This window comes from Petaurus breviceps, unplaced genomic scaffold (genome assembly GCF_028583685.1).
Source record: "Petaurus breviceps papuanus isolate PSGF00001 unplaced genomic scaffold, PetGlider_PUasm1.0 582, whole genome shotgun sequence".
Classification (NCBI taxonomy): Eukaryota; Metazoa; Chordata; class Mammalia; order Diprotodontia; family Petauridae; genus Petaurus; species Petaurus breviceps.
In genome coordinates, this window is record NW_027186390.1 from 4390924 (window position 1) to 4413340 (window position 22417).

Genomic DNA, 22417 nt, shown 5'->3' on the forward strand with positions numbered 1-22417 from the left:
CCCCCCCCCCCCACCGCGCCCTCATCCCCAAGAGCCCCGCCCTTCCACGCACCTCCTTGGGAGCTCCGCTTTCTGTGGGCTTCTTTCTGTCTCTGCCCTGCTTAGAGGGCTGGAGATGCACCGGCCAGAGACAGCCAGAAAGAGGGCGGCCCCCTCCCTCCCCTCGGCGCTGCATCCACATGTACTCCCCGTGTTGCGCTACAGTCAACCGTGATCATGATAATCTAGCGTTTTTCAAGAGGCGTCTATGTGCCTCGCACTGTGCTAAAAGCTCCGGGTAAAGACAGCCCACTGCCCTTCAGTTTTCAGGTTTGCCAAGCGCTTTACATATATTATCTCATTTGATCAGTTGCCAAGTACTCTTTTCCCCAGACAACCGTTCTCACAACCCTCAGTTCCGTGCATCTAGCCCACCTTCAGCGGGTTCAAAAGCTGGAAGGGGCCTCCGAAGCCTTGTAATTTGATTCTCTCGTTTTACAGTTGGAGAAGCAGGCCTAGAGAGGGGAAGTGGTTTACTGACACAGGTAGTAAATATTCGAAGTCAGTCATCCAACAAGCAGGACACACACACACACACACACACACCCCCAAGGTTCCTGTCCTCGGACACTTCACATTCGCGATTGATTAAATTTTAAAATATATCTTATAATTCAATTCTCACATCTTGTGCTTATATGTCTCTTTAGTTGATTTTTGAATTTTGCAAAAACTTTCATCAGCTCCTATTGAGTGACTGAAACAATGACATTTGAAGTGCTAGCCTTATTAAGATCATGCAAAGAAAGAAGTTTTGATGCATACAAGACAATTTTGACATTCCACAAGAAAAGATTTAATGGAAAGAGATAAGTTGATGGAAATGGCAGAGCAAGAGGACCTCTGGCAATCCACTGATCTGAAAAGTGTCATCTATAAAATTAAAACTTAAAATGTATTCAAAATTCACAAAACAATAAATGTAAAATAGATTTAAATGAACTTTATTTTTTTTAACTTTTGTAGCACTTATACCTCTGAAATTACTAAAGCTTAAAACTGCATTAAGACTTTTGGGACACCATACAGTGTAAATGGATGGTGATCTTAGAAAACTCCCTCCTCTGAGTAGAGGGAGAAGACTTCTTGTAGAAGGGGGGGATGTGAACATAGTCTTGAAAGAAGTCAGGGAAAATAGGAGATAGAAAAGAGGAGGTAGAGAATTCCAGGCATGGGGGATGGCCAGTGAAAAGACAGACAGTGGAATGAAATGTCTCCTGTATGAGGAACAAGGACAGTATAGTTGGATCTTATAAAGTATATAGAGAAAAGTAAAGTGTAAGACTACTAAAATAGTAGGAAGGGTCCAGGTTGTGAAAAGCTTAATGTGCAGCACATATTTGCTCCTGGAGGAAATAGGGAGCCCGTGGAAGATGTTGAATGATGTGTTGGGTGGTGTGCTTAGAACTTTGCTTTGGGAAATCATTTTGTCAGTTGAATGGAGGATAGATTGGAGTAAGAAGAAAGGAGTCAGGTAGACCAATTGGAGGGTTATTGCAAAAGACCAGGTGAGTGAGGGGTAATAAAGCTTATAAAAGGGTGGTGGTTTGTGAATAGCGAGAAAGGGACATGGCAGAGATGTTGTAAAGGAAGAAGTGATTTAAGATTTGCAGTCTGGATATGTAGGATGGGTGTGAGTGAAAACTTGTGTATGGCAATGAGGTTTTAATCCTAGATAATGGGAAGACAGTGATGCCCTTGATAGGAATGGGGAAGTTGAGAAGAGAACATTGAGGCAGAAAGGGGAGAAAGCTACTGAATTTTGTTTGTATGTGTTGAATTTGCTTTGAATCCTGATCCTCGGAGTTCATAGCCAATGCCCTTTCCTTGCTACTACTCTTCCTTAAATGATATTCTCTATAGCAGCCAAATATTCCTAAAGTCCAGGTCTGACCATATCTCTTCTCTCCTGTTCAAGAGGCCCCAGTGGTTTCCTCTTGTCTTCAGGATAAAATACAGTGTCTTCTGTTTGACCTTTACAGCTTTTCACAGTCCGACTCCAGTCTACCTTTCCAGAATGATTATACATTACTTCTTCCTTAGGTATCTTTTGTTCTAGCCAAACTGGGAGCCTTGCCATTGTTTAAGAATTCTACATTTGTACAGATTGGCCTTGTTTCTGGACCATTCTCCCTCACCTCTGCCAATTGGAACCCCTTGAATAACTAAAGTTGAGAATTACCAAAGGAGAAATAGAGAAGAGAATGGAGGAGGGCAGTGCCTCAGGGTGTGAGCAGGCTCTAGCATCTTATGAGGAAGGTATGGGGGGGGGGGTGTGTAAGTAAATAGGAGGGCTACCTACTTAGTGAAAACAAGGGATAAATTATAGATTATCTGCTTGCTCCTATTGGTATCCCTGAAATCTCAGAAGAAATTGAGAAGGGCTTCCAGCATGTTAGGTGGACTTCAGTGATGAATTTATGAAAAGACATGGACAAGGTGCACAGGATGGGCAAGAATTGATAGCATACCTACATGATCAGAGGGAGTATCCATATGAATGAATTTGCAGTTCCATAAGAGTATTTGAATATATATTTATGGAAGACTAAAAATAAATGACAGTAAACACAAAGAAAAGTTATTTCTATGTGTCTTTGTTCCCATGGGATAGGTAGTATGGTATATTGCAGAAAATCCTAGACTTTTAAGTCAGTAGAGATCTGAGTTTTGATCTCAACCCTGACTTATATTAATTACAAGGTATTGGACAATTCACAGTTCTATGAGCCTGAAGTTTCCTCACCTGTAAAATGGGAATAACATGCTTAAAGGACTGTAAGGATCTATTCAATTATACAGATACTTGTTGGGTGCCTAATATTTGCAAGAGAACATAGTAGCTGTTGAGTATACAAAGAAAACCATGAAATGGTCTTCTCTAAAGGTTTTTTATGTTCTACTGTAGTAAGGAGAGTACAAAACATACAGCCTGTGGTATAAGTATAATACTAGGTAACAAGAGAGGGCAAAGGAGGCGTTTGAATACAGAGAGCATTTTAATGCCATTCAGGAAAGGCTTCAGAGAGATTAGCACCTGAGCTGAACTTGAAAGAAAATAAGACATGTAAAAGTTGGCAATGATGTGGAAGTTTAAGCCAGACATTGTGGATGCTTATGTGAATTCGAGAAAGTGCTTTTTGAGTTGGAAAATGTTAGGAAAATTAATTTAACACTAGTTTTCTGAAATTTAAGGTGGGTAGAAAAGGATTATTATGAAAGGAAGCTAGAAAAGTAGGTTCAGCTGGAGTGTGGAGGACTTATCAAAGCCAGGGTAACAACACGTTTGTATTTTATCCTAAAAGTGATTGGAAACCACTAAGGTTTTGTTTTTTGTTTTTCAAGCAAGCCAGTGATGTGGTTTGACCTATGCCTTAGGTAGAATATTTTGGCCACTGGGCACAGGATGGATTCTAAAGAACACTGGTAACAGGGAGACCAGTTGGTAGACTATTACTGTAGACTATACAACTGGCAATGAGTATTTGAACTAGGAAATAGCATTGCTAGTACTGTGAAGGTAGAATTGACAGGACTTGATTACTGATTCGGAGGTGAAGGATAGGGAAGAGTAAAAATGATGGAAATAACGAACCTAAATGACTGGGAGGATGTTGGCATCCTGCATTAAAACAGGAAAATTGGAGGTTGGGTAGGTTTAGGATAGACAGTGGTAAATTCAGTTTTGGACATGTTGAGTGTTGAATACATTCAAAACATTCAGGTAGTGCTATCTAGCAGGTATTTGGAGACAAAATAGTAGTACAGTAGAGACAGTATAGATTTGGTAATTATCTTCACAGGTGCTAATTGAAACCTTGGGATCTGAAAAGATCAGTAAGGGAGAATATAAACAGAAAAAATAGTAAAAGGCCCAGCATTAAAAGTTGAGTGATAGCTATACTTACTAGAGAAAATTAGCCAGAAAAAAGGGACTGAGAAGAAGCAGTCAGTAGAAGAATCAGGAGTGGGCAGTGTCACAGAAGAGAAGGAAGGAGAAGAATACTTAGGAGGAAGGAGGTAATCAAAGTATCAAAAGTAAAAAGAAAAGTAAAATGGAAGAGGAGTTGAGGAGAAGGTTTTACCCTTTTTCGCATCCCCCTGTGCTTAGCATGTTACCTGGCACATAGTAAGCAATAAATGCTTTTTGAAAGACATACTAGTGAGGAAATTATAGCAAGTATAGATTAATCATTCTAAGGACTTATTTGTGAATCACATAGAACTGGTCAGCACTTAACTGTATTTAATAATTTAATTTCTCTAGAAATTCCAGGTTATACATCTTGGGTCTTACAATTGTTAAAAGCGTAGAATGAATAGGTTGACCTGTAAACCACAGGTAATTTCTAAATTGTAATGTTCTTTTACCTGGAACTTTTCCTAAATCTTAGGGATTTTAGAAAAAATTTTTAACAAAAATTCTCATGTTATTCCTTCTAGCCAGGAATAAGATCATAGATTTAGAGCTAAAAAGGACTTAGGGGTCAAACACATGGCCCTTTAATTACTGTCCCAACACTCAAGTACAACCAAACCAGATTAAAATAACACTTCAAACATTTAACAAAATAAATTTTGATAAAATAAGTTTCACAAAATAAATACAAATACAATGGAACATTGATAATGTTAATATATGGGCTTTTTTAAGTCAATATGTGACACTAGGACTGTTTCTGTGTGAGTTTGGCCCCTGTGATGCTAAGCAAAGGCAACTTCCCAAGGTTCAAAATACCAGTATAGGTGCTCTCCATTTTATTCAGTGAAAAACTAAGAACAGAGAAGATCAAAATATGACATCATTCAAAATACAGCATTTACCAAGTGTGATTAAATAATCTCCAAGTACTGCCCCCAAGTGTGATTTAATCAAGTACTACTCCACCCCTGGATATTACATTCATTTAATCAATCACAAAGTCCCTCTTCTAAATACTACTCCACCCCTAGGCTGTACATTCATTTAGTCCGTCACAAAGCCCCTGTTCTCAAATGGAGATTAGTTTCCAATTATAAGTAAAGTACATTCATTTGTTCAATCACAGAGCACAAAAAGGTCAAAAGTTCCCCACCCTTGGATCACAATTGAATCTACCCCAGAGTTACAACAAGCTTAAGAACATCATTTAATACCTGAATGGAGGTCTTTACTTCATCTTGACAGGAGGCAAGTTCTCAGCAATCTTTGTTCCTGGGGAGACAAAGCTTAGCAAGGCTACAAGATACATCGCCAGTCTCTTCATTAATTCATTCTCTGTCTGCAGAACAGTCCTAGGACCCCTGAAAACATTAGCAAAACCCTCTTCCAGGATTTCTGTAAACATACAACAAGAAAATCCTCCTTCAGGGCTTCTGAACCAACAGCAAGGTTCTAAGACTTCTGCAACAACAGGATTGTCCTTCACCAGTGGACAGAATTCACTCTCTGCAGAACAGTCTCAAGAGCTCTCTGAACCAACAGCAAGGTTGCCAGACTTCTGCAACAGCAGGTCTGTCTTTCACCAGTGGACAAATCTAGCAAAACAACATCAAAACAGACAAAGTACCAGCATAACAGCCATGTCTCCTCAGTCCTTGGCAGCTCTGGGAGGCAGCTCTCAAAAGTCCTGGGCAATTCAAAGTGTCCCTCAGCAATCCTCTCAGTCTCTCTCTGCCTCCAAGATGCTGCTTCCAAAAAGTTCTTCTGCATCTCTCTTCTTGTGTCTCTCTAAATTTACGTCACCATCTCTTCCCAGTTCAGCCCTGTCTTTTCACGTCAACAAGTCCATCCCACAAGTGGGATTCACAAGCTCTGGGTTTTAATACAATCAAACCAAAAAACAAGACAATACAGGGGGATCTTAAAATTGCATTACTATTACAGCCCCACTGATCTTGGCTAACTCCCTCATTTTCTAGATGAGGATACTGAAGCTCACAGGGATTAAGTAACTTGGCCAAAGTTATATTGGTAATTCAGTGACAAAATTGGGATTTGAATCCAAATTCTCTTGACTCCTAATCCAGTGCTTTTTTCCATTGTTCACACAATAACCTGACTTTTATTTTGTCTTTATAGATCTGGGGGAGATTCATTCTAGGCTGTTAGATCATCGACCAATCATTCAAGGAGAAACACGTTACTTTGTGAAAGAATTTGAAGTGAGTATTTATCTTTGAAATATTTTTATTAAAAATACCAGTTACTTGTTAGAATTCCAAATTGGAGAGAAACTTCTTAAGTTTTAATTTCTCCATGATCAGTTCTTATGTCCACAGCATTGTAGAAAATAAAACCTTTAAGAATATATAATAAATAGGTAAACCATATTTTAATACTTCAAAAGTATTATTTAAAGTATTTTCTTTTAAAAAAAATCTTATTTATACTGGAAAAAATAATGCTGATATTTTCCAATCAGTACTCCTCCCTTCCTCTCTCCATCTTCCAGAAATTCTGTGGTGAAAAGAAAAACAAATCAATACACTTACCATGGTTTATTATGTTCTTTATACCCTACTAGTATCTTATACCTTCTCTATGGAAAAGAGAAAAGTAAATTTCATCATGAACTCTAGGGCAGAGTGGTGCTGTGGAAAGAATGCCATACTTATAGTCGCAGTCTTGAGGCTCTGAGTCTCTGATCTCCCACATTTTAACTGCATGATCTTGGGCAAGTCACTTAATCTCTCTACGTTGGAATATTAGATGACCTTTATGTTTTCTTCCATAGATATTTGATCCTTTGATTCTCTTGATTAATCGTTCTTTGAATTCATCTGAGGTTCTGATGGATTTTAGTGTTTTCCTTTACATTGTTATGGTCATTTTGTATATTTTTTTGGTTTTGCCAACTTTAATCTACATCATATAAAGTCTTCCCAAGTTCTGAATTCTTATCTCCTTCCTTCCTTCTTTTCAAGGGCTTAGAGACTTATTTCACTCACTGTGATATTAAAGGACTTGTCTAGAATCACCCATGCAGTGTCAGAGACAAAATGTCTTCCTGACTGATGTTAACTCTCTATTCACTGCCTTTTTCCATAGCAAAAGACTAGAAACAAAGTAGATGCTCATGTGCTAGGAAATGACTGAACAGGTTTTGGTATATGAATGTAATAGAACATTCTTATATAATTTCTTACTTATTGCTCCCCCCCTATTTTCTGCACCACAAATGGTGTCACTATATGAACATTTTGTTATACATGAGACCTTTCTGTCACTTATCTCCTTGGAATATAAACCCACATGTAGGATCATTGAATCCAAATTGGGAACAATTTAATGATTATTGTTGCTTCTCACATAGTTTCCTAATTATTTTCTAAAATGTTTGGACTGATTCACATATCTACCAACATGGATCTGTCTTCCTATAGTCTCCAACATTGATTTTTTTTCTTTTTTTAATCTTTGCAGTTTGCTGGGCGTGAGGTTGATTCTCAGAATTGTTTTAATCTTCATTTCTTTTTTTAGTGATATGGAACTTTTTTTCATATTGGTGTTGATCATTTGCATATCTTTCATATCCTTTTATCTTCCTTGTACATTTTCACTTTAAATGGTAATTATTTAAAAATATTATTTTCCTTCTACATTCTTCACTTTAAAGGGTTATAACTTAAAAACAATAGTTTCCAACCTGTGGGTTGCAGTTAATCTCAGGAGATCTGATAATTCACATATGCACAAATAACATATGTTATTTGGCCATTATTTTCTTCATCAGCAGATACTAAGTAAACTTGCTATCATGTGAAGAACTGTGAATCTTTTTGTTAAAAAAGATCTTCATGGGGCGGCTAGGTGGTACAGTGAGTAAAGCGCCGGCCTCAGAGTCAGGAGGACCTGAGTTCGGTTCCAGCTTAAGACACTTAACACCCACACAAACATAAACTAGCCATGTAACCTTGGGCAAGTTACTTAACCCCAATTGCCCTCAAAAGGCAAAAAAAAAAAAAAATTCTTTATAAAAAAAAAAAAAAAAACCCTGACATTTATGTAATACTTTAAAATTTACTAAGCACTTCATATATTTTGTCTCACTTGAACTTTGTAGTAACCCTGTGAAATTGGTACTAGTGATAGAGATTGCTTTTCTCATTTTATAAATAGAACACTGAGGCCCAGAGAGGTCAAGTGACTTGGCTTATAGACTCAGAGAATGTATGATAAAGGATTTGAATCCAGATTTTCTTACTGGAAGTCCAACACTCTACTGTGCCATATTGTCAATAGAAAAACCTGGGCACCATTACCTCAAATTTTAGAGCATGATGCAGCTAGGTAGCAAAGTGCATAGAATGCCTGGCCTGGAGACCAAAAGACCTGAATTCAAATCAAACCTCAGACATTTACTAGCCATGTGACTTTGACCAAGTCACTTAACCATGTTTCCCTTAGTTTCCTAGTCTGAAATAAGCCAGAGAAGGAAATGGCAAATCATTCCAGTATCTGTGCCAAGAAAACCCCAAATTCATTCATGAAAAGTTGGACACAACTGACATGACTCAACAACAACAATATGTAAATCTAGAAAACAATCAGCTTCTCTCAACACTCGCCTAGAGCTCTCTCCTTCCTGATCTCTACCTTCTGGTTTCCCTGCAAGTCTCAGATAAAAATCCCACCTTCTGCAAGAAGCTGTTCCATTCTTCCTTAATCTAAGTAGCTCTTCTTTGAGATTATCTACAATTTAACCTGTATGTATCTTATTTGTATATTGTTGTTTGATTGTTGAGTTCCCTCTTAGGGTGTGAGCTTCTTGAGAATAGGAACTGTTTTTTTTTACCCTTGTTTGTATCCCTAGTGCTTCTCACAAGGATTGGTACACAGTAGGTGCTTAATAAATGCTTATTGACTGGTGAAAATAAGTTTGTAAGGGGAATGTTTACTGAAGAGGATATACTTCTAACACTTGAGAGTGTGTTCACAGGGGCAGCTAGGTGGTACAGTGAATAGAGCACTGGCCCTGGAGTCAGGAGGACCTGAGTTCAAATCTGGCCTCAGACACTTGACACACTTACTGGCTGTGTGACTTTGGTTAAGTGACAAGTCACTTAACCTCAATTGCCCTCCAAAAAGCAAAAAAAAAAAAAAGTATATTCGCAGTGATAGTGGATATGTATGCCCTGGTTGAAGATCCATCAAAGGAAACTGTGATAGGAGAAGAACCAGGAGAGAGCAGTGTCCCAAAAACCTAGGGAGGAAAGGATATATTTAGGAGAAGAAGGTAATCAACAGTGTCAAAGGCTGCAGAGAGGTCAGGAAGTATGGACTGAGTAAAGACCACCATGTTTGACAATTAAAAGATCCTTAACCCCTCAAGAGAAAGCAATTTCAGCTGAATGTTGAGAATGGAAACAAGATTACACAGAGTTTTAGAAGAGAGGAAGAGGAAAGGAAGTGGGGACATCAGTTGCAGACAGCTTTCTCAAGTTTAACCATGAGAGGAAATCACCTATAGAAGGGTTTCCCTTGGCAAAGAGAAGAGCCACCTTTTCATGTGAGGTGGGAGTGAAGGAAGAGATGGTGGAGAAAGGCATCTGAATGATATGAGCTGAGGAATAGGTGAGAAGAGGAAGCTTTTGGCAAATGTCCTCAATTTTTTCAGTAAAATATGAAGCAAAGTTCTCAGCTAGGAGGTGGGAGGGTGGTACAGGGAGCCATGGGAGCCTTGAAAAGGAATGAAAAAACTTGTAAAAACTGCCTTGGTGGAGTGAATTCATAATGCATATGCATAAATGTAGTAAAATTGCATTTTTTAAACAAACATTGGGATTTTCAAATTTTCAGATGGGACTTCCCTTTGAATTATTACAAATTTCTTCTCCTATCTCATTCAACTGTGTTTTCTATTTTTCTTCTGTTAGAAGGAAAAAAAAATAGGTTATTATGGAACCTTAAGATTTACGTGTAACTTTAGAAAACTTTGATCTTAGTCTAGTCTCTAATATACTTTAATAAAATTTGTGGGGCTTTTGTACAGAGATGTTTGAGACTGAAGAATGAAAACATTATTCTTCATGATTGTAATCATTGCTGTGTCATTTTAACTAATTTTAAAAGTGTAGTATAACAGCTAAGCAGTTCATATGATCTATGGTTTATGGACAGGTCAGATTGATAGATGATTAAATATGTAGATGTAATTCTCAGTTTTTCTATTTGTATGTGTCGACATTTCTAATAGAAATTAATAGAAAGAAGTATATACCACATGGTGGCAGCATTTACTAGAGAATTGGAAGGGTTCTGCTATACATGTTACTGCTATGCTTTTGTGTTGCCTACTTTTAAAAATGAATAGCCTTTCTTCTGGCTAAATGTGTATTTATTCACATTGGTTCCTTTAGGAGTTATCAATAGAGTTTTAGAATTTCTTAACTTTTTGTAGTGAATATTCTTCTGATTAATCTTTATCTAGTATCATTCAGTAAAAGTAAAACAATAAGCCTTATTTTCTGTATCTCCATCTTCCAACATTTGAAGAGATTCCATTTCCTTCTTTCTTATATTTAAAACTAAGGAGGGACCTGTTTATTAACCAGTCAAGCAATCAAAAACATAACTCCTACTCTGCACTGTTCTAAGTGCCCAAAGATATATGTGAATTTCCTGTTGGATCCATATCATTGTTCTAGCTGTTTAAGTCTTTCAAGTGAAAATACTACAAATGAGGGAGAAAAACTGTCAATTCTAATATTCAGATAAGTATGTAATTTCAAGTTTGGGGAGGGTTATTGATGAGTTAGAGTATAGATTTGTTTGATCAGGGAAACTTTCCTGGAAAAGGACTTTCCCTTGAAATTTAAAAGGTAGGAAAAATGAAGCAAGGGCATAAAAGTCCGGGGTCTAGAAAGGACTGTTCACAATTAAAACCCTTTATTTCTAATGCCCAGTGAAAAAAACGACTTGCTAGAATAAGATAATATGTTATTATCAATTTGATTGTTTCTTACCATGTAGTATATAGTTAGATGCCAGGTAGGTGGATACCTATTAGATTTAGTTTCTGTTTAGTTGGCTGATTTTTGATAGAAGGAAAGCTTCAAATCATTTAGATGGATTTTCACACCCTCTTCATAGTACCTCCAAGTAATATAAATAACTGATAACTTTATAGAAGTAACTTGTTACTGTAATTAGGTTAATAAGAAATCAGTTTAATGTTCCTATTTAAATTCTTGGAGTATAATCCATATAGAAGTGACAGGCATTATGGCGTAGAGGTGAGTGAGCTGATTTATAATCAGAAAATCTAGAATTGAAGTCCTGTCTAATACATACTTGTGATTGTAGAAAATTCACTTTAACTTCTCAGTGACCCCAGGCAACTCTGCAAAACCATAAGTTGGTCTTGAGATGTTATATATGCAGTGATAAAATTATAAGTGTAGACAAAAAGAAATCCGCATATAAATAAACTTCATTATTTTCATGGAACTACTACTTTAGTTCAATTTTTTTCTAAAACATACCAACATTAACACATATTCAGTAATAAAAATATGAAAGCTTACATATACACATACTTATGCCAGATTTTAAACTTCATCAATTTATATTTATTAAAAGCCTGTTAATGTACCAGGCATTGTGCCAGGCACTGGGAATATAAGTATCTTCCATTCTAAAGAGGTTGACATTTACAGGTATATTCGAAATACTGTACAAACAAATTAATTTTCAGGAAGGAACTAGTAGAATCAAGGAAGACCTCATTTAGAAATTGATGTTTGACCTAAGCTCTCTAGGAAACTAGGGATTCCAAAGAGGCATAGATAAGGAGGGAATGTATTCCAGGCATGGTGAAAAGCCTGTTTGAAGGCCTGGATATGGTGGGGAGAGAGAGAGGAGAGGAGTCCACATTGGCGGGGCCATAAGTATGTAGAGGGAAGTAGTCATCGAGGTTGAAAAGACAGATTTAAGCCTGGTTGAAAAGGTATTTAAATGCCAAATAGAGGAATTGTTTTTGACCTTAGAGGCCATAGGGAATGAATATATAAAAAACATTTAGTAAACATTTAATATGTACCTGGCACTGGGAAAACAAAGAAAGAAATAAGATTGACCTTGTGCTCAAGTAGTTTACATGTAATCAGAGAAGATAGAACATATAGGGAAGTAATGGCCAGGGAAAGGAGTTTTGATTTGGGGATTCACTTGAATGGTGAATGGGGCTGTAAGGTAGGCAATTGACACACCCTTTACAGAAGTAGTAGTACTTTTCATTTGAGTACTGTATCTAGAATGAAAGGTTGAAAATGGAGGATGAAATTGAGGAAGCCCCCATGTGTAAGCAAGCAGATGGCAAGATGACCTGGGTAGATAATTAGATGGTTTGTGAAGATGAAACATTATCAAGGGCATGGGGCCATGGCTAAATAGACTAGGCTATACTCCTACCGAGCCACTGGAGTTTATTGAGTGGGGGAGTGCCATGAATAGGAACTGTATCCTCTTTTATCATTGTCTGGCACAGTTCTTTGAATACAAACGCTCAGCAAATAATGAATGAATAAATGAATGAATGTATGAGTATATGTTAAGAACAGCTGGAAAAGAATAGAATTCTGAGTTCTGCTACAATGAATACCCTTTGAGGGGAGCTGACTTGGTCCTCTGAGCTTTCTTATAGTTGAGAAGACATTAGTTATCTTCCTATTTAAATAATTAATCTACAAAAATAAGAGTGTAGGTCTTCCTTACTTTCTGCTTATTCCAAATTACAGTTGAGAATTGGAACTTAGAGTAGTATATTGTAAATCCATGTTTTTAGTAGCTACTTGTTTCTAATAAACTACTTTTACTATCAACTTTTACATTTAGGAAAAGGGGAAACTTATTTTAAACAAATTAAATAGTCTCTGCTCAAAAGGTGCTTACGTTTCATCAAGAATACATGTACATATATAAGTATAAAAAATAAAAATACAGCATAAATCCAAGAAATAGCTAAAAAGAATTCTATATAAACTCCCAGAAAATAGGGTCTAAGGCCCTTAACATTTTTTGTGTCACAGATACTTTTGCATTCTGGTGAAGGTTATAGATCCTCAGAAGGACGTTTTTAAATGCATAAAAAATAGGATTATGAATCCAATTATATTGAAATATAATCAGGTGTTTTTTTAGTTCATGGACCCTAGGTTAAGAACCCCTGTTCTAAGAGTTTAAACAACTTCTATGGTGGTAATTTGCCTTTTCATTTCTGAATAGGAAAAACGGGGCCTCCGAGAAGTGAGGGTTCTTGAGAATTTGAAGAATGTAATCCAAGAGACAAATGAACAGATTCTTCCTAAATGTAGAGAAACAATGCAGGACCGCCTGAGCCAGGCTCTCCAGAGATGTAAGCCAGCAAGTATTTGTCTTTTAAATTAATCTTTGAGGAGTGCAACGCCAACATTGTTGTCCTGGTGTTTTCTCTTTTGGGTCTATGTGCCTTTCTTTTGATTCTTTTTCAAAAGAAGAAAGACATTTATTAAAAAGAGTAGGTAAATGGTGTCTCAGAGCGGTAGGTACTAAGTGGTGAATATTATGATAACATTATCAATGTTATTAAATAGTATGAGGTTACAGAGAAGATGTTTGTTGGATTGTTAGATTTTGTACATTTTTCTTATGTCTGTTATGCTTTTTTCCAGTACACAAAAATGTTAAATATACTTATTTTTGTCAAGAAGATAATAAAGCAAAAAAAAAAAAAAAAGGAAGAGAATAAAGCACGTTAAATCATTTATTTTGTTTCCTTCTTTGAATGAAAAGATTTATTTATAGCAATGGGGGAAGAACCCCTAAGAATATAGGAGCAAGCCAGAATCATAATGTCTCCTATTCATATGTCAGAACATTCAGACTATTCAGGGTTAGTTAAAATAAATGATGCTTATGTACAAGGAAGCATCATGAAAAAAGAAAAATCAGAGATGTCCTCCAGCTGTTTAAAAAAACCCAAAACTGCCCTAAAACAGGGTGGCAAGAGAATAGAGTCTCCCTGGAGACTTAATGAGTTTTTTTTCTTGAGTGAGAGTAGTCTCTTTTTTAGTTGAACTGAGATATCTCACTCTTAAGTGGGAGAACTCATTCACTCTGTGTATTTTCTGGTATATCCTAATCTGTCTAACTTCGCTAATTTCTATTTGCTCTGTGCTTGCAAAAATGAGTTTGCTCTTTATTCACTGATTGTGATGGTCATTTATGTCATTAGTATTTAATGGGAAAGAGTTGAGTCTGCATGTATAAACCTGGGTGTACTCCTCTGTTTTTAAGAGAGAACAACCAGGGGAATCTAGCAGTTTTGTAGCTTTTGAACTTTAAAAATTTCATTGCTCTGTACCAGAAATATTTAGGAAATAAGAGTGGGGAAGAGAGAAGTCCACCTTGGCCAGGCCGTAAGTATGTAGAGGGAAGTAGTCGTCCCCCCCGCCCCCATCATCTCTCAAAGGAAAACAGTGTGGCCAGCCTTATGACCCTTTCTCCTACTGCCCTTCAGGTAAGAATTAAGTTTTCCTTGGAGAAGGGTGGGCAAGATTCCAGAGATTTATCTATATGCCAATCCCTCCTCCCCCCCCCCCACACCATATTGTGGATCTTGGAGAATGAATTTTTAGGTTCAAAAGCAACAAAGGCACTGGCTTACTTGGTCATTGTCTCTTAAAGGGAGACTTACAACTTAGCAATCATAGGTTTAACTCTTTCCGAAATGCTAGGCCATCATAGTGAATAGTGAGTAATCCCATTTATCTAAGCAGAGAGCAAACAGAAATCAGAGAAGTTATACAGAATAGAATATACCAGAAAATGTACAGAATAAAGGAACTCTAAAATGGAAATGAGATATCTCAACTCAAGTAGTAAAAAGACCCCAATCTCACCCAGGGAGCTTATCCCTATATTTCTGCCTTCCAAAATCTGTGTGTGTCTCTCCAAATATCTGAAATTGGTCAGTCAGTGTGAGTATTTTTTTTTCTTTTTTGAGGGGGGAAGCAGAGCAGTTGGGGTTAAGTGACTTGCCCAAGGTCACACGGCTAGTAAGTGTTAAATGTCTGAGGCTGGATTTGAACTCAGGTCCTCCAGATTCCAGGGCTGGTGCTCTATGCACTGTGCCACCTAGCCATCCCATCAGTATTTATTAAACACCAACCATGTGTCAGGCATTGTGCTAAGCACAAGGGATACAAAAGGAGGCAGAAGGTAGTCCCTGCGCTCAGGGAACCTATAATCTAATAAAAGAGGCCAATACACACACATATACATGTATATATGTATGTATGGATGGATGGTTGGAGAGAGAAAGAGAAAAGGCAGCTATGTACAGGATAAATAGAAATAACTAACAGAGAAGGCACTAGAATTAGGAGGGGTTGAGGAAGGCTTCCTGTAGAGGGTGGTATTTTAGTTGAGATTTAAGGGAAACCAGAAAGGTCAGTAGGCAGAGCATTTCAGGCATGGAAGAGAGCCAGAGAAAATACCCCATCAAGAGATAATCTTGCTCATGGAACACCCAAAAGACCATTGTAACCAGATTGGAGAATAATAGCAGGAAGTAAGGTATAAGAAGACTGGAAGCATGGTAGGAGGGGTTTGGATGCCAAATAGAATATTTTTTATTTGATCCTGGAGACAGTAGGGAGCCACTGGAATTTATTAGGTAGGAGGGTGATATTATCTTGTGCTTTAGGAAGATCAATTTGGTGATTGAATGAAGAATGGATTGTAGTGGGAAGACACTTAAAACCAACAGACTTTTCAGCAGACTTTATCAGCAGCCCAGATGTGAGGTGATAAGGGTTTACACTAGAGTGGTATCTGTGTCAAAGGAGAAAAGAGGATTTATTTGAGAGATGTTGCAGAGATGAAATTGATAGGCCTTGGCAGTAGGTTGGATATGAGGGTGAGAGATAAAGGAGAGTAGAGGATGATTCCTGAGTTGCAGTCCTGAGGAGTGGTGTCCTGAGGGATGGTGTTGGTAGGAGATGGGGAGGGTTTAGGAAGAAAGTTAATGGGTTTCAGTTTTGGACATGTTGAGTTTAAGATGTTTACTGGACATCCAATTTGAAGTGTCTGAAAGGCCATTGGATTGAAGGCCAGCAGAGATATTAGGGCAGGATAGATAGATTTGAGAATTGTCAGCAGAGATGATTCTTCCAAGAGTCTGGAACCATACATGTCCTCTCCCAGAGGAGAAATAAAAAATATCTCTCATCTCCAATGCTCTTCTACCAACTTCATTCTTCACCCAGATATGCAGTGGGTCATCATTTTATCCCTCATTGAAGATAGCCTAATGCATATTCCTCAGGCTTGAAATATGGATTACACATATATTTTAGATGTGGAGGCTCTGTATAGCATCCTTCTTCTTCTGACTGTATTTGTGATGAATAGAGTTTTGGCTTTGGAGTTATTAAAACCTGGGTTCAAGACATGATTGACATGCAGTTTCAGTTTGACTATGGGCATATGACTTAACTTCTTATTGCCCCAAGATAACTCTAAAACTACAAATTATAAAGAAATTATTAATCTGAATTAATGGGAGAGATTTCTATGCCTGAATGAAATCACAGATACCTAGATGTAACAGTGAAATTATGCCAATAAAATCACAAGTTCTGGATACAAATAATCAGAACCATTATAAATTGGAGATAATGCCACATTAAAATATACTAATTTGTTTAGTTGTCAGGGTAGTGGCAATTCTGATGTCATAGTCAACATCTTAAAGTGGGAATTCTTAATCTGGAGTATATGTCTGTGGATCTGTGGACAAATTTTAGTGATTCCCATGAATTTAGAAGGGAAAAAAAATTACATCTTTATTTTCACTAAACTTAAACTGAAATTTAACATTTTCTTCAATTGTGAATTTAGGCAATAAATCAGGAATATTAATAAGAGTTGACTGTACCCTCCATCTCTTGTTGTGCATGTCCTCTGAGAGAAATTGGCAAGGGGCCAGGCCAACTTTATTTTGCCCTGAGTTAACATCCCCATGCACCCATGAGATTCTCACTTCCTGCTCTCTACCCCCCACCCTCTCCTCCAACTCGTCCCCCTAGTCTCTAGCCTCAGGTGAGAAGAGAAGCAAGACCTTCCTTTGACCTTTGACTGAGCCTTCTATTTCCTGCTGCATGTGTCTCCTGAGGGAGGGCTGCGAGAGAGCAGCTGAGCAACTTCCATCTTTGCTAGCACAAGGCAACTTCCACCTCCTGATCTGATGTAGAGAGCCTCAGTGCAAAGAGGATCAACTTTCGTTTTGACCTCAGACATTCTGTCTTCTGCTGTGCCTATCCTTTAAGAGAAGATAAAGAAGAAAGTCAGTGGAGAGTAGGACTTCCTTCTGTCCAGATTTGACTTCCATCTCCTGTTGCTTCATTTCCTTCCTTAAGAGGGAATAGGATTAATGAAATGAGGCTTCCCATTTGACTGTGTGCCTTCCATCTCATGTTTATACTTGTCTGAAACCTAATCTCCAACCTTCTAAAAAGAGGAGTGGTACCTTCCAGTCAATGATGAACGTTTATTCTCATACTTGGTTATATCTTATACATCCCAGTGATTCTGAACCCTTAAAGGTCATCATCAAAACACCTTGCTCTATGCCATAGCACCTGATTCCTTATTCCTATTCCCCTCAACCCTTTCACCCCAAAGTTCCAACCACATGCCACCTCCCCTTCCACTATGTCCTCTGGAATGCTTGTTCCATAGGCAGCAATCTTACCTTCATCCTAAATTTTTTCCTCTCGTATTGTTCCATCTTCTAGCTATCATTGAAACTTGACTCCTTACTGATGTCACAGCCTCCTGGGATGTCACAGACACCCTGGACACCCTTTCCAGTACTATCTGCATCTTCACTTATTCCTCTTGGTTCATTGGTCAAGATACAGGAATTGGAATATTCCATGTTCCCTGTTGCCACTTGCATATTCTCTTACCTCCATCACTGTAATGTAATGCCAAAAGAAGGCAACTTCCCAGGTTCAAAATACCAGCATAGGTGCTCTCTATTTTATTCAGTAACAAACCCAGAACAGAGAAGATCAAAACATGACATCATTCCAAATACAGCATTTACTAAGTGTGATTAAATAATCTCCAAGTACTACCCCATCCCAGGACCTTCCAATCATTCAATCAATTACAAAGTCTCTGTTCTAAATACTTCTCCACCCCTAGGCTATACCTTAATTAAGTCCACCACAAAGCCCCTCTTCTCAAATGGAGATTAGTTTCCAAACATAAGTAAAATACATTCATTTGCTCAACCATAGAACACAAAAAGGTCAAAAGTTCCCCACCCCTGGATCACAATTGAATCTACCCCAGAGTTACATCAAGTTTAAACACAGCACTTAATACCCAAATGGAGGTCTTTTCTTCATCTTGACACGAGGCAAGTTCTCAGCAATCTTAGTTCCTGGGGAGACAAGGCTTAGCAAGGCCATAAGATACATTGCCAGTCCCTTCATGAATTTATCCTCTGTCTGTAGAACAGTCCTAGAACCCCTGAACACATTAGCAAAGCCCTCTCCCAGGATTTCTGTAAACATACAACAAGAAAATCCTTCTTCAGGGCTTCTGAACCAACAGAAAGGCTCCCAGACCCCTGCAACAACAGCACTGTCCTTCACCAGTGGACAGTATTCATTCTGTCTGCCGGACAGTCTCCAGACCCCTGCAACAACAGTACTGTCCCTCACCAGTGGACAGTATTCACTCTCTGTCTGCAGGACAGTCTCAGGCCTTCTTAACCAAATGCCAGGTTCCAGGACTTCTTCAACAGGACAGTCTTTCACCAGTGGACAAATCTGGCAAAATAACATCAAAACAGACAGACAAAGTACCAGCAAAACAGCCATGTCTCCTCAGTCCTTGGCAGCTCAGGGGGCAGGTCTCAAAAGTCCAGGGCAATTCAAAGCGGCCACCAGCAATCTCTTAGTCTCTCTCTCTCTCCACGAGGTGCTGCTTCCAAAAAGAACTTCCGCCTCTCTCTTGTCTCTCCAAATCTACATCACCAGCTCCTCCCACTTAAGGACTTTCTTTTCACATCAACAAGCCCATCCCACAGGTGGGATTAACAAACTCTGGGTTTTAATACAATCAATTTGAAAACCAAGCCAATACAGGGGAATCTTTAATTGCCATTACTATCACAATCACTCAATACCTCTTTCCTCCTTTGAGGTTCATATACTTCATATCTACTGTCAAATCAAAATCCTGGTAAGCAGTTATCCACAAATTACTCTCTCCTTCATCAGCCATACACAAAGATAGTAATAATACTGTTGATTTTTCCATCACCCATATAGGTACTACCTCTGATTTAAAAATTCTGAAATCCCCTTATCTAACTATAATCTGTTGGATTTCCACCTCTCTCTCTGCCTTGCATTACCAAACACCACACTTCATCTGCTCTGTAACCTCAACTCCTCAGTTCTATCATAGGCCTTCCTTGCTTTTGCCACATATTCCTCATTTGACCTCTTTTGGTGTACCTTGTCCCTTGGGTCCTCAAGCCCCTTATCATTGCTGATTGTTCCCTGTCAAGCCTCAATCTTGCATTGCTACTACCGTCTGGTGACTTTGCCCCTTGTAATGGTAATTTGAAGACCCCTTTTTGTATTGGCAAGGAAGCAGGTACTTAGCACTTAGTAACTAATCAAACCTCTGTGAAGGAAACAAGGTATGACCCCCTGTTCCTGATGTAACAGGAAGGGGTTGGCTGAAACAGGAAGCTAATGTTGTATGTCTATAAGGAAAAGCCCCAGAGAGGCACAGTCAGAATTTCTTGGGACCAGCATCTGGTGGCAGAGCAGCTACAGAAGAGAGAATCAAGAACTGAGCCAGAATTTCCTGAGAACTTGTGGTGGTGGAGCTTCTTCTGATCAGGAGCCCAGGAGCCAGGAATCCAGGTGACAGAGGAGCCCAGGAGAAGACTGAGGAAGCAGAAGACTGAGGAAACATGACCGGGATGCTGAGACTTTGTCTGTTTGTGGCTTGGTTGAGCGTTGAATTCCTGTGAGCAGAAATTGTAAAGGATTTGAGATGGACTAGACCTTGTGAACTTCAGTGTGGAGCAGGACCTACCCAGAGAGCTGGACAAGGAACTGGGAGCTGTCTGCCACTGAACCCAGGTGACAGTCTAGTGAATCCAGGTAGAATCTGGGACCATGGAAGGGGATCCAGGGAGTCTGAGAACTGGCCCCAAGTTAAGATGAAAAGACCTCTTCTTTTCTGAAAGGGTACTGAGTAATGATGAAATTGTAGTTTACTAGGGGTGGAGGGTTTGTGTATGATACTTAGTAATTGATTGCTGAATAAGTGACTGATTGAGTTAATCTAGTGTGCCCCATGAGTGGAAGACTTTGACTATTGTACTTTGAGATGATTGTTCTTTGTTCTAAATATTGTGACCACTTTGGTGACAGCTATGTGGCCATTTTAATGATAAGCTCTTGTGAATACTGTATTGTGATTTTCTGTGATAAGTTGTAATATTGTGAATGCTGTTCTTGATTTTCTGTGGATGTTTTGCTTTGATTTGTTATGGAATAGTGTTCACTATACTGTGTAATCAGAACTTTAAAAGCTGTTCACAGTAGCAGTTCTGGAAAGCTGCTCGTGCATGGCATTAGATTATGGTGTAGTCGGCAGGATTACAAAGTATAGTGCCTCTATTTGTTCCAGGATCCACGGCCATTTAAATTGAAATTATAAGGCCAAGGATCCTCGTGCATGGCATTACATTCCTTTACCTATGCTACTGAACAAAGGTGGAGAAAATAAATCACACAGTCATTTCAACTAGGTTCCCTATAAATTTATGTTACACATCTCAACTGTTGGGCCTTCACTGCTGCTAGGTAGTCCTACTGTATTTCCTTCATCAACTCACCTTCCCAGTCTCTACAAGAGCTCTTTTCATCCTTCCTTAAAACTCCCATGGCTCTCCCTCCCACCACCTTCCCAGCTGAGAACCTGGCCTTATATTTTACAGAAAATTTGGGACCGTTTGCCTCTAATTCCTTCTCCCTTCTTTCTCACCTTATGTTATTCATATGCCTTTTGCACCTTTGTCTCTGGAGAGGTGGCCTTACTCCCTCTAAGACTGATGCTTCAGCCTGCATTAGCAGTTCCATTGTATCCCTTCTCCTCTAACAGATTGTCTCTTCTATAGGCTCCACTCTTCTGTAATCTCTCCCTATCTACTGCCTACAGACCTGCCCATGTCTGCTTTATTCTCAAAAACCCTCATTTGATCCTCACTGTTTTGCTAACTATTGTGTTCAATCATTTTGGTCATGTCTGGCCCTTCATAACTCCATTTGGGGTTTTCTTAGCAAAGATACTGGAGTGGTTTGCTATTTCCAACTCATTTTTACAAATGAGGAGTTGAGGCAAACAGTTTAAGTGACTTGCCCAGGGTCACACAGCTAGTAAGTGTCTGAGGCCAGATTTGAAGGCAGGTCTTTCTAACTCCAGGCCTGGTGTTCTATTCACTGTACCATGTAGCTGTCCTCCTCTATCTCAGCTGCTCTTTGTGACTAACCTCTTTGAGAATGACATCTACAAAGTGCTTCAAATTGCCCGCTTCTCAACCCCTTATAATATAGCTTCCAATCTCAATATTCTACCAAAACTGCTTTTCCAAAGTTATTAGTGATCTTAGTTGCTAAATCCAATGATCTTTTCTCAACTCTCCTTCTCTTGATCTTCTTATAGCCTTTAATGCTGTCGATCACCCTGTTCTCTGTAGGTTTTCATGACGTTACTCTCTTCTGGTTCTCCTTCTGCCTTTCTGAACACTTCTAAATCTCCTTTGCTCCGTCTTCATCCAGGTCATGCTGCATAGCTGCAGGTGTCCCAGAGGTTTCTGTACTGAGACCTTTCCTCTTCTCCTATACTATTTCATTTGGTGATCTTCTCAGCTCCCACTGATTTAATTACCATCTCTATACTAATGTTTCTCAGATTTTACCTATCTTGCCCTATTCCCTCTCTGTCTCACATCTCCATCTGCCTTTCAGACATTTCATACTTGATGTCCTATAGATATTTTAAACTAAGCATGTCTAAAACTGAATTAATTATCTTTCTCCCTAACACTGTTCCCTTCCTAACTCCTTAGTACCATAGAGACCAACACATTTTCCCTTTGACACTGACAATACGCTGGTGAAGACTTTCATTACCTCATATTTGCATTGTTGCAATAACCTGCTGGTCATTCTTCTTTATTCAAGTCTCTCCTTACTACAATCCATTCTCCATTCAGTCACCCAGGTGATTTTCCTGAAGTACAGGTTCAAAAACGTAACTTCCTTACTTAATAAACTCCAGTGGCTCCCTATTGCCTCCAAGATCCAATACGAA

General features: G+C 38.7%; 1 protein-coding gene across 2 annotated transcripts in view; it reads left to right on the top strand.

Moving 5' to 3' along the window:
• BLOC1S5 (biogenesis of lysosomal organelles complex 1 subunit 5) overlaps nt 1–22417 on the top strand; it is a 72288-nt gene that overhangs the window by 514 nt on the left and 49357 nt on the right. For both annotated transcript variants that reach the window (XM_069103520.1, XM_069103519.1), the window contains exons 2-3: nt 6101–6183; nt 13247–13376. In XM_069103520.1, the coding sequence (XP_068959621.1) occupies nt 6101–6183; nt 13247–13376 (213 nt within the window). The remainder of the gene's footprint in view (nt 1–6100; nt 6184–13246; nt 13377–22417) is intronic.